This window comes from Tauraco erythrolophus, chromosome 14, assembly GCF_009769465.1.
Source record: "Tauraco erythrolophus isolate bTauEry1 chromosome 14, bTauEry1.pri, whole genome shotgun sequence".
Lineage (NCBI taxonomy): Eukaryota > Metazoa > Chordata > Aves > Musophagiformes > Musophagidae > Tauraco > Tauraco erythrolophus.
The window spans coordinates 16148608-16163775 of record NC_141478.1 but is presented as its reverse complement, the minus strand read 5'-3'; the positions used below and the strand labels follow the sequence as shown (position 1 = coordinate 16163775).

The following is a 15168-nucleotide window of genomic DNA, read 5'->3' as shown; positions in this document are numbered from 1 at the left end:
CTCCTACAGGAACTCCAGCTTGATATCAGAATTAGTGTAGTACCTACTACATCTGTATCTTTTGTTTTTCAATGCAAGCTGGAAACTCAACATAATAAATTTCTTTGGATTTCTTCTTGCACAAAAGAACAAGCAGACAACATGACAAAGCATCAAACGAGAGAAGAAGATAAAGAAGGCCTAGCATACAACTGTACAGTGAGTTAATAAAGCTTCAAGAGTTTTTGGATATGATTTCAAGCAAAGATGGGGGTGGAAACAAAGAACTACTGAACTGACACAGTCTTAAACTTAGAGATCTGTGTCTTTATTTCCTTGTTATGATTAAACAGTACATTATTCTCAATGACTAATGAATGTGTTAGCTATAGGGTGCTGTGCATATTCAGTCTGTGGCTGAGTCCATGTAATTTCAAAATGACTCAGTCCACCTCTGAAATATGTATGACCAAACTGTTTAGTCCATTTAACAATAAGATGACTCTTAACTAGATCTTAATAGCTTTTTCTTAATCAGAAAAGGACCATCAATGAAGGCTTCATAGCATTTTGGTAGATATTGTCTATCTCTTCCTCCTAGCTATGTGTCCTAATTTTGGCTGGGAAAAAGTTAGTTTTTCTTTTTAGCAGCTAGAAGAGCTTCATGTTTTAGTTTTAGTTTGGGATTCGCTATGAGAAGAATGCTGATAGCACACTGATGGTTTTAGTTGCTACTGAGACCTCAAGGACTTTTCAGCTTGCTGTGTTTTTGCTAGTGTGCAGGAGCACAACAGGCTGGGGGGGAGCATAGCCAGGACAAAGGGCCCACAACTCCCCTTATGACTGGAACTTAGACTTAGGATTGAGGGCCAAATTGGCCAATGAAGTATTTATCACGCAATGTCATGCCTAATATATAGATGAGGGTTGTCTGGAGAATGCTGGTTCCCTTCTTTCTTACAGTAGTTTTCTTCTCCCCCACAAAAAAAAAAATGATATGACTGAAAGGAGGATTCAGGAAGAGACAGATTAAACACTTCCATGAATTTTCTTTCCTTCTTTCTGATTTAGATGTCCTAGAGATGCCTTTGTTCCTTACATTGCGGTTGGCAAAACTGATATGCTAGAAACACAGGAAAATCTGCATAGTAAATGCTCTACGATCAAAGTATCAAACACTAGAAGTTCTTGATATTTCAGGCTCAAGATTTGAATTTAAGACTCTTCCTCCTCACAGTAAACTTCCTGGAGTTGTTTTCTTACTGTATTTTTTTTAAAAAAAACACCATTGAATCATGACTGTTTCCAATACAAAACAAAACTCGATTATTTCTTTAATCTTCTTAAAAAGTTTTCAGCTGAACATTTTCAGAGTGAAGTTTTTTCTCAACAGTTGAGAGCAAAACTTAATTTGACCATTCTGATATGATCTTAAAAAAGATAAATAATTAAATGCCTTTGAGAAATCTGCATTTTAGCAGGTCTAGTAAAACAAACAGGCCAAAATCTAAATGCACCAGAAAGTCCACTGGTTCAATCTCCTTCTCACTTAAGCCACCAGTAAAGACACGACTGACATCAATAAAATTAGGGAGGTGAATGCTGCTGACGTTTCGGCTGTAGCAATGCAGAACATAAGGGAAGAAAGAAGTAATTTTTCCACGTCTTTCACGGCCACAACACAAAGCATTTCTTATTGATGCTAGGAAGAGAGAAAGCTGTTTACTTTTTAAAAGCATCTTGTTTATCTTTAATCAGGTTTGAATTAATGTTCTGTAAGCACAATCACTTTCATCTAGCCTAATTTTTTACCCTTTAAAGATTTACATGCAAGTTGTAAGAGGCTAAAGTGTTAATTTGATCTAGCTCAAGTCTGTCCAAGCATACATGTTGTTTCATGAGTTTTAACGAGTATTCTCAACAAACATATTAATGTGGATAAATAAGCTATTTCTAGAAATATTTCTAATCACCTCAAGTCAGAGCATCTGTTGATTCTGCAGCTTTTGAGCTTTTTTTAAACAGAAATATAAAGAAACATATTGTTGAAGAAAGAAATTTTTAAGATGTTGATTTCTCTCATCTCTCCCCAATTCCTCTTTGCTATAGATTCGGGCTGTATATTTTTGTGAGTATGACATACTTTGTGTGTCAGAGTTTAACAAAAAATTTAGTTAGTTCCCAGTGTTCATGAAACCTACCTTATGCACGCATCCGTCTTAAAGATAAAATTAATACCACAATAATGTGGTATTTATTCCAATTAAAGTGTTTTTTTGCAGGAAAACTTGTCTGTTATTTTAAATTTAAAATCAAATTAGTGAAAGTACTATGTGGTGACAAACAGATGGAATGTTTTCATAATTTACTATTGTTCTTTTATCTTTATAGAAAATGGACAGTCATTCTTCATATTCTACAATGTTGTCTTCATGTTCACAATATGAAAACATATGTAATACGCAGCCATCTCCAACAGTTCCATGCACACGACAATTTCAACTTTTTATCTTTGAATAACTCATGTTAATAGAGCTTGCAAAATCTGACAAATATGGAACAAAACTTCCAGAGAGGCATGGAAGAACAGGAAAGCATACACAGCAGCAGCTTCAAAAAAGTACAATGTTCTCCTGAGAAATGCTCAGCTAATCCCTAGATGGTCAACTCAGCCTAAACTTGCTCTCTCTAGGATCTCATTATACAGCTTTGCTTCCCCAAAATTCTGCCCATCAGTCACACTAACTACAACCACCTCAACAATTTCAAATTAGTTGAGTTGTCAAGCTTTGGTAAAGCTGTAGTTTGGGGTTTTTTTGTTTGTTTTGCTGTTGTTGTTTTGTTTTAATCAAAAATGCACACTATGCATCCTGGTTAGAATTTCTGTGACATTATCTTATGGGCTTTTAATGATGCAGAGCCTTGTGACGAACTTGGGAGCCAAACAAAACTGTATTAATAGAAAGAGATGCAAGTCTCACCTGTAGCTTTCACCAACTGTAACAATCTCCACTTCGCTATCTGTTGAGGTAACGTTTATTTCTTCATTAGCAGTGATTTGTGGAGTGGAGGATGCTTCAATCACCACAACGTCTTCATCAATACTTCCTGATGAGAAAAAAGGATGAAGAAAGTTTGTATACTTCGCCTACTCCAGGAGCTGTCATTATAAGAGACTTTTTTCCTAGACTTAATACACATGTAGGCAGAGAATTTCATGATGTATGTCAAAACTTTAGGTGCAACTATCAAATACATGACCTAATTATTAAAGGTAGCAATTCTGCTGTGAATTTTGAAGTAAAAAAAACAGGAAGGAGACAGAAGATGGGGAGGAGGGAAATATATGCAAACTTACATTCTACTGTGTATTGAAAGCAGTTACAGTGAATTTTATTAGCTGTAACACCAACAAAATTCAGTCACTGAATATAAAAACAGAACAAGCTTTCAAACTAGCTAAACAGTGGTGGTTCGTTATTATTAATAGCTTTTTTTTAATGTTTTGGTAGGTATTAAATCTCAAAGCTAAACAGTGGCAACAGGAGAAAAAGGATGCACCAACTAGTTTATGATATTTATTTCTACAACAAAATGAAGATCACACATCCATTGGTGTTTACTAACACCTTTACATCTACACTTTCGGTGGCATTCATGATTGTGTACTAGACATAGGAAGTTAAAATGAAACTATCAATGGTAAATAACAACCACCAAACCCCCCCAAAATCAATTTAGAGACAAGTTTTGATAGAAAACAATTTCCACTTCAGGAAGAATGACTAAAAGTTCCAGACTAATACCCAGATACATAGGAACACTTCTTTATAGCTGCAACACTGACAGTGACAAGCTTGAGCTATCTAGAATACTTAAATTGAGCTATGGCTTATTCACTATAGTAATAATACTGAGCACAAAAGAACTTACTAAACAAATGAGCTAGATAGCTTAGAAATATAGCAAACTACCATTCTGAGATTTGAAAATGTCTTCAAGCAAAGTGCTTGAAGAATTGGTCTCATTCAAGTCAATACTTACATTCTGTATGGACTGACTGTTCTCAGCTGCTCTATCCAATGACAAGGTGGGGCAGATTATTTCTCCTCTCCCTCTGCCCCAGTATCCACATTTTTATATTTTCAAAAAACTAGTCGCACTACTTATTTTCTAATGGCCTTTGTTTGTTTCTGGTCATACTTATCCCAGAGAGACTGGTGCCTGAAGATGGAAAGAGTTTCCAAGTACTGATATTCACCAAATTCTCACGATTGGAAGATACATCTCACGATATATGTGACAAAATTAATTCTCAGAATTTGCATGAAAATTTTGAGAAAAAAATGAAAACATTACAGTGTCTAAAAAACAAAGTCACATGCTAAAGTTGAAAATACAGAGAGGCCAATTACTCAAAGGAAGGCAGCTTAAATCATCATCACATTCAGAAGAAAGTAAATGTCATGCTTTCGACATCCTGCAAATCATGGGCAAATAAGCAACAGCTTCCTTACACAAAACTGTCTCAGCTGCTCCTTAGACAAAACCAGCTAGCCAAGCAACTGGTGAAAGGTCAGTTAGAAAAAAACCCAACTGTTTTTCCCCTATCTCTGTGCTTCTAAACATGTGCTTCTCTGAATTACAGTAAGTTTGACAGCACTCCTGGGAGTCCACATGTCCTGAGGCTCAATATTTATTGAAATTTATGACGGGTGCAAAAGCAGGAAGATTTAGGCTTAAGTATTATTTCACTACTTCTGAAAATAAACAGCACCTCCTTGAGGAAAGAAATCATATGCTATGTAACTCCAGTGTGCATCTCTACCTAAATGCTGACACAAGCTTATCTAAAAAAAAACCCAATGGGAATTCTCAACTGAGTATCTACACAATTCAGATACTCACCTCTGTCATGGATTGAGAGTTCATTTTACTTAACCCTTTTTCTTAAACAAATCTTTAGTCAAGATGTGACTCTGACACGAGTCAGACTGTAGAAACGACCAGGACTGTTACTAGATGAACAGGTTTTATGACTTCCCGAATAATAAAGAAATTATTTAGGAAAATAGTCAAAGTTGCTCTAAGTAGGATATAGCATAGATATGGTTCAACCTTATGCTATTTCCTATTGTTCATGCTTTCTAATAGCACCCTCCCAAGCTAAAAGCGCAAACCAACTGGGTTTTCATTCCATGGAGTGCCTTCCTATACAAAGAGTCAATACTACACACTTTCTTCAAAATTAAGCAGAAAAACAACTCCTCTAAACTATGTAAATATTTGTAAGGCATTTAGTAAGATTATATTGCTGGGAAAAAAACCTATGAATATAAGTTATTATCATACACAACTTTTAAATAAAAAGAACTTTCAAGTGAGTTCTATTGAAAGCATACCAAGGGAAAAAAGAAAATGTATGTTAACTTCGCATATTTTAAGAATATTGCAGTAGTTTGGAGAATCGGCTAATACAAACTGGCTATTTTCAGCTAATAAATAATAATAAATCGGCTAATTTATTAAATTTATCTGAACAATAAAAAGTCGGCTGAATAGTAACATAAGGAACACTGAAGTAATGTTCATAATCCTCATCAAGTAGCTCTTCCATAGTCAGACACTAGCCATGAAGCCAGTAGTACTAAGTGTATGGAAACCTGATCTTTCATTGTCAACAGGATTTACTGTTTCTTCTTTGCCTCTCCTCATATATTACTAGAAGGAAGAGAACAGAGTTTTTGAAACATCACAAAAAAAACCCGCACACCAGTTTATTCTGATATAGACAAGCTCCTACAAAGCAGAGCAAACGACAGTGTTAAAACAAAGAAAAGTCTCTGAAATAATCTGTTCAAGTGAGATCTCAGAGGACAGCCTCCTTGACAGGCCAACAGGAATACAGGGTGTCTGTAGCACATGAGCAGCAACACAGCTATCAACGAGAGTCCCCTGAAACCTCAGCAAGCCCATATATAAAATATTTATCCTAGAATTAGAGCATTTCATTTACAAGGCAATTAAGGAAGGATTAAAACTGTACTGATACTAAAGAACTAGTGAAATTTAAGATGCCTTTTTCCATGTTCTGGAGTATCAAAACTGGAAAAAAAAAAGTTCTCTGCCAAATGCACTTAAAATTCAAGTCTGCTGGTTTGAACCACTCCAAGCCTAATCCCTGCAGTTCCACATAACGTAACTTTGCAGGTTTAGTTAGCATCAGCTGGGGTAGTTAAAGATGGTTGATTTGTACTTTAAGTGCACAACCCTGCAAAGCAGAATTAAACTTTCTTTAGCGAGATGACTGATGTGCAGAAATAAAAGAATTTTCAGAGGTTTTGCTATATCGTTTCTAAAAATATTTGCTCAAAAGAATTTTGAGGCACTCACATGCCTCAAATATTTACCACACATGTAACACTTAGGAGCCATCTGGTGAATCCAAGGCTCCATGTTAGCAGTAAACAGCTGAACACATCTTTAAAGTGTCTACACCTTTAGCTCTACATGGGATTACACTTGGGATGTACACACACCTGTAAAGTAAATTTCTTAGGAAGGGCATAAAACTAACAGAATTTGATACTTTAGTAAATCCCAGTTCTAATGTACTGCACAATTTACAAAACATATCAACAGCCAAGGAAAAAAAAAAAATCACACAACAAAACAAACAGAACATCCAAATCCAGAAATAGACCAGATGACAAAATACTTGCACATCTTTCTTGGTGTTACTATCCACCCTGCAGTCCAGTACACAGGATGTTTTTTATGTAGTCCACCATGACAAGGTATACTTCATTTATTTGCTTTTATGCATGTACCAGCAATTGACCAGTCATCTTCTGTCTGGAATGAGCTTCAGGCAAATTTATACTTAAAGTATAAATATAAATACCTTACTCATCAATGTATCATCTAAATGGTTGACCCTGCAAGAGAACAGATGAACCTGTATAATGAGAGTGTTACTATACTACTCCTATACTCCTTGAAGGTAATCTCCCTTCAAGAAGAGTCACTGGATTGCTGGCAGCAAAATAGTCATGCAGATCTATTCGAGGTGTTTTGTACTACTCTCAGCGTAATACCTATGGCTATAAAACAAACAAAATTATCCTCCTGCAGGTACACACTACTTCTGTCATCTCTGAACAACAAAAAGCAGCAAGCAAATTATACTCTAGTCATTTGTGACTACATTAGCCCTTGGGCTACCACTGAAAAGACTCATTCTACATTCTAAATGAGCTGGTTAAAAACAAAGCTTCTATTGAAAATTACAGCAATGATTTTATTAGCTTCCACTGAATTTTGGTTTGGGGTTTTTTTTTTTCCCCTACACATATCCAATAATAATATTTTATAGTGCATCCAACACACCAAATTTTAGTCTGCAATCTTTGTATTTCCCAACAATTTAGACCCATCAACAGCAATTAGTAGTTAAGTTTTGCACATGACTAATAATCAGTAATAACCAGTCACTTCTTCCCTCTCTTTTAAAACCCTGTTTTATGACAGAAACCTAGTGCTCAGCCAGCCTAGGGGAAGGGATAAACTACACTGGCTTGAATCCAAATTTGAATATGCTCAAAATTATAATCAATCCTTAAAAACCAAAACACACTCTTCTCCAGGCCCTACATCACAAAGACAGCAAATCTGTCAGATTAAAGTACTTTATTAAGAATATAACTTTTGAAATAATATAGTACTGTGTAGTCCAATATTTAGATCAACAAATGAAGATATCGTTTCTCCAGAAAGCTGTAAGATTGTTCTCCGCTGGGCAGAGAACAGATTGAAAGCAGTTGTGAGGAGAAGGATGTTCAATCCGGACAGCAATTCAGCTTGAAAGGGACAACATACTGTCCTACTAGTGTTAACAAGCACTCCCTTCTGCAACTGTCAAACTTCTTGACCGAGGTGTGCCCGGTATCCCCTGCTCCCACCCCAGGTACCATGGTTGGTGTAACTGATGCCATTCTATGAGGCGAGCAGCCACGCTGTGACCGAGCAGGACACATGTTCGTTCCCTTTCTCCTCATTCTCAGGCTCTGAAGGTCCTGTGAACTAATCAGACAAACCAAACATATTTCTTCTTACCCTCCTTATCAGCCTCAAGATTCCTGGGCGCCAGGACAGTTACTACCCTCCTTGCCGGCCTTGAACGCCCCAGGCACAGCCACCCAGGTGGTCGCAGGACAGGGAGGCGTAACAGCGCTCAGAGCACTGTCTGTAAAGTCGAGCAGTTACAAGTCCCAAGTGAGAACCTGGGCCAAAACTGCTGCTGGACAGTGAAAACCATGACACTCCCACCACTGTGTGCTTCCTCCGAGGATCGAGTGACTCATATTCTTTTGTATGATATTCAAGTCTAGATTAGGATTGTTATATTGACACAGCAAACCACATATTAAGATTTGACCTGATCTGCAGAGGGTCTAGGTGGTTAGAAATTAAGTTGTATTGTAAATTCTGTATTATACTATCTATAGCTTGTACAAATTGATTCTGTCTGTAGAAATTCTACTATGTAGTGCCATACTAATCACAATATACTGCTAAGAAAATAAAGCTTTAACTCTAACTACAATTTAGTGCCATCATCATTCTGCCAAGGACCCCAAAAGAACCTGCCTGTCCCCTTAGTGTCAAGCTAACACTAGGTTAGAAGATGACAGTTTTTCTGTACCTGAGACTTGGAATATACTTTCCAACAGTTGTGCACGACGGGAGAAATTTTCAAACACATACAAATTGCTTAGGAGTCTGCACCCTGGTGGAAAAGACAGTCACCAACCAGAATTTAGGGGGATCTTGTCCAACTGTGAGCCATGCTAATATGGGCTAATCCAAAACTGTACTGACTGTTCTTAACCAAGCACATAAATCTTAGTCCTATCAGCAATGTTACAACAAGCTAATTCTAGAAGTAGCATCTTTTCAGCACAGAAAGCTGCAGCAGCTACAGGGAAGCACTGCAGTGAATTCCATACTAACCTTTACTACTATGGCTATTTAAAGCTCCAGTTCACAGCGGACAGATACAGCAACAATGGTTAATGTCTACTACTCAGAAAGTCAGCTGCTTCTTTCCTCACCGCTTCCCAGTTCTTCCTCAACCCCTCACTAGAAAGTGGCACGGTAGAAAGGTTATGTATTCACTTCCTTGTCCACTAATGATGAGATCAAAGCTCTGAATTATGAGCTGCATCAGTTACTGTAATAAAAAGAGCTGCATGCTGTACTTTTAGAAGGAATTAAGTAACTCAAAAACAATCAACTCTAACAAAGGGCAGCTCATTTCCACTTAATATATGTTTATCTTGAACCTGTTAAAATAATCTGAACATGAAGCGGTATATGTTTAACATTTTCACCAGCCTCTGGCTTTTAAAATATCGCATGTCTATAATCAACATTTTTGGGAGACAGACAACAAATATGCTAGAGGAATCGAGGATGGTAGTGAATAAACTCAGTCTTATCATTCTAAGCAACTCAGAACAAGAACTGGAGCAGCTTCTCATCAGCATTACATTCTAAGGAAAGAGGCAAGGCCTGTCTAGCACTAGCTGCTCAAAAATATAAAGTAAATTGTCAGACCTTCAAGGAATTTTAAGTGCTATTAGGTGAACAATTTATGACAATGCAAAATTCTACCCAGTTTTTTTTAAAACAACACTTTGCCATTTCCCAGGGTTTGGCTTTACTGCCAAATCAAAGTATGTGAGGTTAAAAACCTGTTCCAATTTTAGCCTCTGCTAAATTTCCCTCCACAGACTGGCTGCCTCCAAATGGCATTCCCAGCCCTTTAAATCCAAGCTGAAAATCAAATACTTGTACAAGCATATAATAAAATCTGGATGACAACATTATAGAGATCCAATTACAGTAAAAGTTCAAATTTTGTCACATTTGACAAGGCAAGTCAAAAGACGATTATCTCTATAGGTATGTATATAGGTCCTCCAAGGGTTAGAGAAAAGTTTCTGAGGTACCCAAACAAAACACAGAATCAAAATTTGCATTTCATGGCAAAAATGTTGCTGCTTGCAGTCATTTTAACTGAAAGCCCAGTATTTCAATTAAAACCAACTGATCAACATTCAGATTAGAATATATAACCCTGAAAACACTTGTACCTTTAACTGTATTGTTAAACTACACAGTTGTTTTTACATTGTCCTTATGCTCCCACTCTCCTCTGTCTCCTGGACAAGCTTCATCTGGTCATCCCTGATTTAATGAAGGCAAGTGCCTTTTATGGCAAACAGCTGGTAAAACAATATATCTATTCCCAGGTGTCAGAATTTCATGCCTGTTCAATACCCTCCCACTCCCAAAGCACAAAGTTCTACCAGAATAGCTGAAGCCCGAACAAACACCCCCACATATCTCCATTCGGATAATTTTCAAAAAATAGCCAAGTTAGTTTTATTAACTATAAGAACTAACCTATCAAACACTTAGTTAAACAGATCTGTTACTTTAATTTCTCGCAATAATCAGAAAGAAACATTTCCAGAATGGTATACACTGATTAAATTTACTGGTTCTTTAAATGCACTGTATCTTTACCTAAACATCAACATTCAAAGCAGAGAAATATTTTGTGATATATCTGTAATACAAATTGCTACCAAGTAGGCTACAAGACTAATCACATCACTTTGGTGCCTGCTCATTAAAAATTCAGTTATTGCCATATATTTTTAAATTGTATTTTTGATTATTACTGTCCTCCTTTAAGTCTATTCTCTAGTACTTTTACATATGCTGCAGGCCTCATGCTTAGCAGAAGTTTTGTCCTTCAGTATGTTCTGTATACTGAATGCATACATAACCCTCAAGTGCAAATACAGAGCAAAAAAATTACTCCTTAATATTAACAGGCTAGTGCAGCATTACTAGCAATACAATCCTTTCCTCACATACAAACACCATTATGTTTGCTCACTATACAGAGAAGTTGCACAGCTAGTTTTCCAGCTGGCCCCATTTCTGTCCCAATTAACTCAATAACTAGAAACACCTTGTATAACAGTAGAAAGCTACAGAAAGTGTTAATCACACTTTTATCTTACTAAAAATAGGACTCTTTTGTACCAGGAAGTCTGCTCAACTTCCTATTTTATCTGCAATGCAAATAGAATGCTCAAAATCTTCCCATCAATACATATTTCCACTGGGAAAAAACCCATAATATTCACATACTCTAAGCCAGAACTACTTCTCAGTTCACTGCGTTAATCCTGAAGTACAGCCACCATAATATATATTCTTTAAAGGACACCTTATTTCACTTACAATTCATGTCAGTATTTTAATCTAAAATTAACTGGTGCAGAGCTAATGGATTTTTCATTCATGGCATGAGAATAAACATAATTTCATAAATGAATTAAGTGTGCTTTTCAAATAGTATAAAAATTAAGCCATTAGAAAATGGACTTACTTTTCAACATAACTACATGAAACAAACTGCCAGTTCCAGTCTTCCTATTGTCAAAATAACTTCGCACTGAATCACTGAATTATCAGAATGAAGTTTGAATATTCACTGATTATTACATCAATTTTTAAAGAGATCTCTCTCCAAAAAGATTCTTTTGAAATGCCTATGGAAAGCCTCACTATGGAAATACTTGTTCTACACTTGAAAGGAAATAAAAGTACAGAAGTGGCATTAATTGAATTTGTCTTAAAAAAGGACAGTAGGTTTTAACAGTTCAAGTAGATTAAAAAAAACATTAATTGAAAATTCTCCCTTTAACTACATTTAACATGGTTAGAAATAGATGGTCACCTAAGAAGCCGTAACCTACATTTTCTCATCCATATACCAGTTTCATTGTAGCATGGTGCTCTGTGTGGAAAGAGAATTGTTAACAGATCTACATCATTTTACAGTTACATGAAACTCCATCCTCTCTGAAAATGAGAAGAAACCATTAACTTTGAAACACAAGTCTTAATACAGTAGTTTCCCAAACTGGTTTCTAATATGAATGTATGCATATTTCTGTACGTTAATTATTTACAAATCACACCCTTCAATATGCTTGAAAATGCATGTCAAATGTCACTTTTTTAGGCTTAAAAAATTACACTTCTGTACCCACAAATACGTATGCAGATAATTAAGGCTGTGCAGTAATTCTTCTGTTTCAGAGTTATTTATGCAGCCCTAGCACTGCATAAAACTTCGCATTACGAATTTTACTTCTTGTATTTAACAGTACATTAAAGAACAACACACAAATTATTTCCTGCTACGATGGATAACAAGTAATAGTCTACTCTTTAGTACTCTGGTTCTGTTCGAGAATAAATCCTGCCCTAACATGAACACAGAGATTTTTAAATTTTTTTTTAAACCTCTCCTTGTATTTTCAGTCATTTTTTCTTAAAAGGAATGATTAGCCCAGTCCAAGATATGGTTTCCATTTCTAAAACACATTTGTCACTAGGCAAAAAACATGGTTGCACAGATTAACACTATGCTGTGTTCTATGTATCTACTTTCCCATGTTCTCTAAAAAGCTGAAATGACAAACAGAAGGCACAACCACAACACTGTGGACACTACTGGTTCAAATTTTGGGACTGCCTTTTGTTTGCCGAATTCAAGATGAAAGAAAGTACAAGAAAGTTGGTAGATGGCAAAACACCCAACAAACCGAAAACCCAGAAACACCCCCAAAATACCCCCAATCCAAACATTCAAGCATGCTCTCAAATACCGTGTCAAGACATACTAGAGAAACATCTATGTGAGCAAACTGCAAGATTATTGCATTGAGTTTATCTAGGTATATATATGTATATACCAAATACATAGGTACATTTGGTATGTATACAATACTTTGCTTTCCACAGCTTCAGGCCTTAGAATTTTCTCTTATTGTTGCAATACTAAAGCTAACTTCAACTGAATCCTATTTCAGGCTCTTATCACAATGACTAATTTTTTTTTCTTTTTTGTTGTTGTTTAAGTTGTCAAGCACGGTTAATTACATATTAGCAGATACTTCTACATTCTGAAACCAGACAGAATTGTTATTCCCACAATCAGTTAATAAAGCTAAAATAGCTAAAATTTTTACTATAATTCAACAGCTGAAGAAAAAAAATAATGGAAGAACTCCACAGCACATGATGAATCCCATTCAACAACCTTCCAGTATGTTGCTTAGAAGCCATTAACTTTACCTTTACATTAAAGTTAAAGATTCTCGATTTGTTGTAATTTTACTGGAAGCTCCGAATGTACTTTTCCCACCAAGAATTTATGGTGTAATGTTCACATTACTTGCACTAAGTCTATTTGTAGTATGACTTCTATAAAAACACAAAAAAACTGCTCCAAAGCACTTATAAAAACGCATACTGTACATGATGAAAGCTCACTAATAAAAAGTACCTCAAGAATTTAGTTTTACCTGAAGGAACAGCTGTATTGCTCTGGTGGTTTTCACCAGGTGACACAAATAAGTCTTCCTCCCCTTCAGTAGATGAACTGGAAGAAGATTCACTACTGAGATCATTCTCACTGGAACTGCTAGAACTTGGTAGTAAAGCATACTTCCTTCGAGCTAACACTTCCCGCTTTTTCCTCTGCATTAAAATTCGTTCTTTTTGGTTCTGTGTCCGCTGCGACGAACTTGTTTTCACAAATCTCTTCCTATACGGAAGTCTTCTTAAAGAACTGCTGTGGTAACAGGGCCTTTTCATTAATAACTCAGGTACCGAGTCTGTCTCAGTCCGAGGCCACTTTTGTGACCTTGCGCTATGAGTTCTACTTGTAGTATTCAACACTGCCTGAGGGTGTCTTACGGCAGCATCTTTTTCTTCATCAGATGTCACTGTGTCAGAGTCTCCAAAATGCAGGCTAGATGAAGGTGAAGAGATACAGTCACTAAAAGAAGAATCATTGTCTTCACTCTGTGTTTCTAGATGTTGTCTTAATCCTAAGATTCCTTGGTTTTCTTTATCAGGACAATTTTGAGTATATGAAGGACCAGCCTGCTGACTCTTGCGTTTTTTTCGCACCACAATACTTTTGTCTTGGTCTGTATGGTTCCCAGTCATGTCCTTCTGCTTTTGAGAATCACCACATAAGTGAGAGAACTCATTCCCGACTTTACTGGCAATCATCTCAACTTCTGCAGTGAAGCTTTTGGCTGCCCCAATAGGCTCAGGGTTCAAGAGGATCCCCTTCAGACTCTCCGGTCTCTTTGGTGCATCAGAAGGAACTTCACTCTTCATATCCGCTTCTAGAGTATAAACTATATTACATTCAGGAGTCCATTTAGACATGGAAAGTTTTAAGAAAGGCCTAGAAATAAAAATAGATATGCATCAAGAAAAAGAAGCATCAGATTTTTCAAGAGCAGAACTGAAACAAGAGAAAAGCCATTTACTGCTAAGACTAACCCTCCCAGTGGGAAAAGCAAAACAGCAGCAACTGAAATAAAACTGTTTCATAATATTAAGAATACTGCTTGACAATGTAATTTTGACTTAAGACGGAACTTTTATAACTTGCATTAAAGGAAGTTCTTATAGTCAGTACAAACATTGTCACTTTCACAGAGCAAATATAATGTATATTGCCTGCGAAACATAGGGATGATGTCTGTTTCACCAATGCTTAAGCATTAGAGTTTCACAGGCTACTGCTTACAGAAGTTACATAAGTTTCAGCTAAAGAGCTCCGACAGCCATCAACTAAACTGCACGCTTAAATAAGGCTTACATCTTCCCCTACAGCTGTATATATGGATAGTAAGCATCTTGAACGCAATACATGGTACACAGTATGGTAACAACTGAGCTATAAAAATCAGTTACTTGAATTCATGGTTCTTTTCTGACATGAAAAGCAACAAAATAGAAGAGATTTTGAACCTTATTATTTTGGGGTAAAGTAATAGAAATTTATTTATTGAGTTTCTAAAAAAACCCCACCACATATTAATAACATAGAGTAGCGTACAAAGCTATTTTCCATCCATGTTCTTTTGACTCTATCCTGCAACAGAAACTGAGCATATCGTATGTTCCCTTAATAGTTGGTACCAGGCAAGTTCCCCTTCCTGCCAAAATGCTAGGCTGTCTACATACAGCACTGCAACATTAGCCTCAAAGACTATTTCAAATAAAAACTTTTGT

The 15168-nt window shown here is 36.3% G+C and overlaps 1 protein-coding gene across 5 annotated transcripts in view; it reads right to left on the bottom strand.

Annotated features, from left to right (window-relative positions):
- Positions 1-15168, bottom strand: part of RNF111 (ring finger protein 111) — a 59850-nt gene that overhangs the window by 25291 nt on the left and 19391 nt on the right. For all 5 annotated transcript variants that reach the window (XM_086620622.1, XM_086620621.1, XM_086620624.1 and 2 more), the window contains exons 2-3: positions 13437-14332; positions 2961-3087 (exon numbers count right to left, since the gene is read on the bottom strand). In XM_086620622.1, coding sequence (XP_086476748.1) covers positions 2961-3087; positions 13437-14313 — 1004 coding nt within the window. In that variant the 5' untranslated portion in view covers positions 14314-14332. The remainder of the gene's footprint in view (positions 1-2960; positions 3088-13436; positions 14333-15168) is intronic.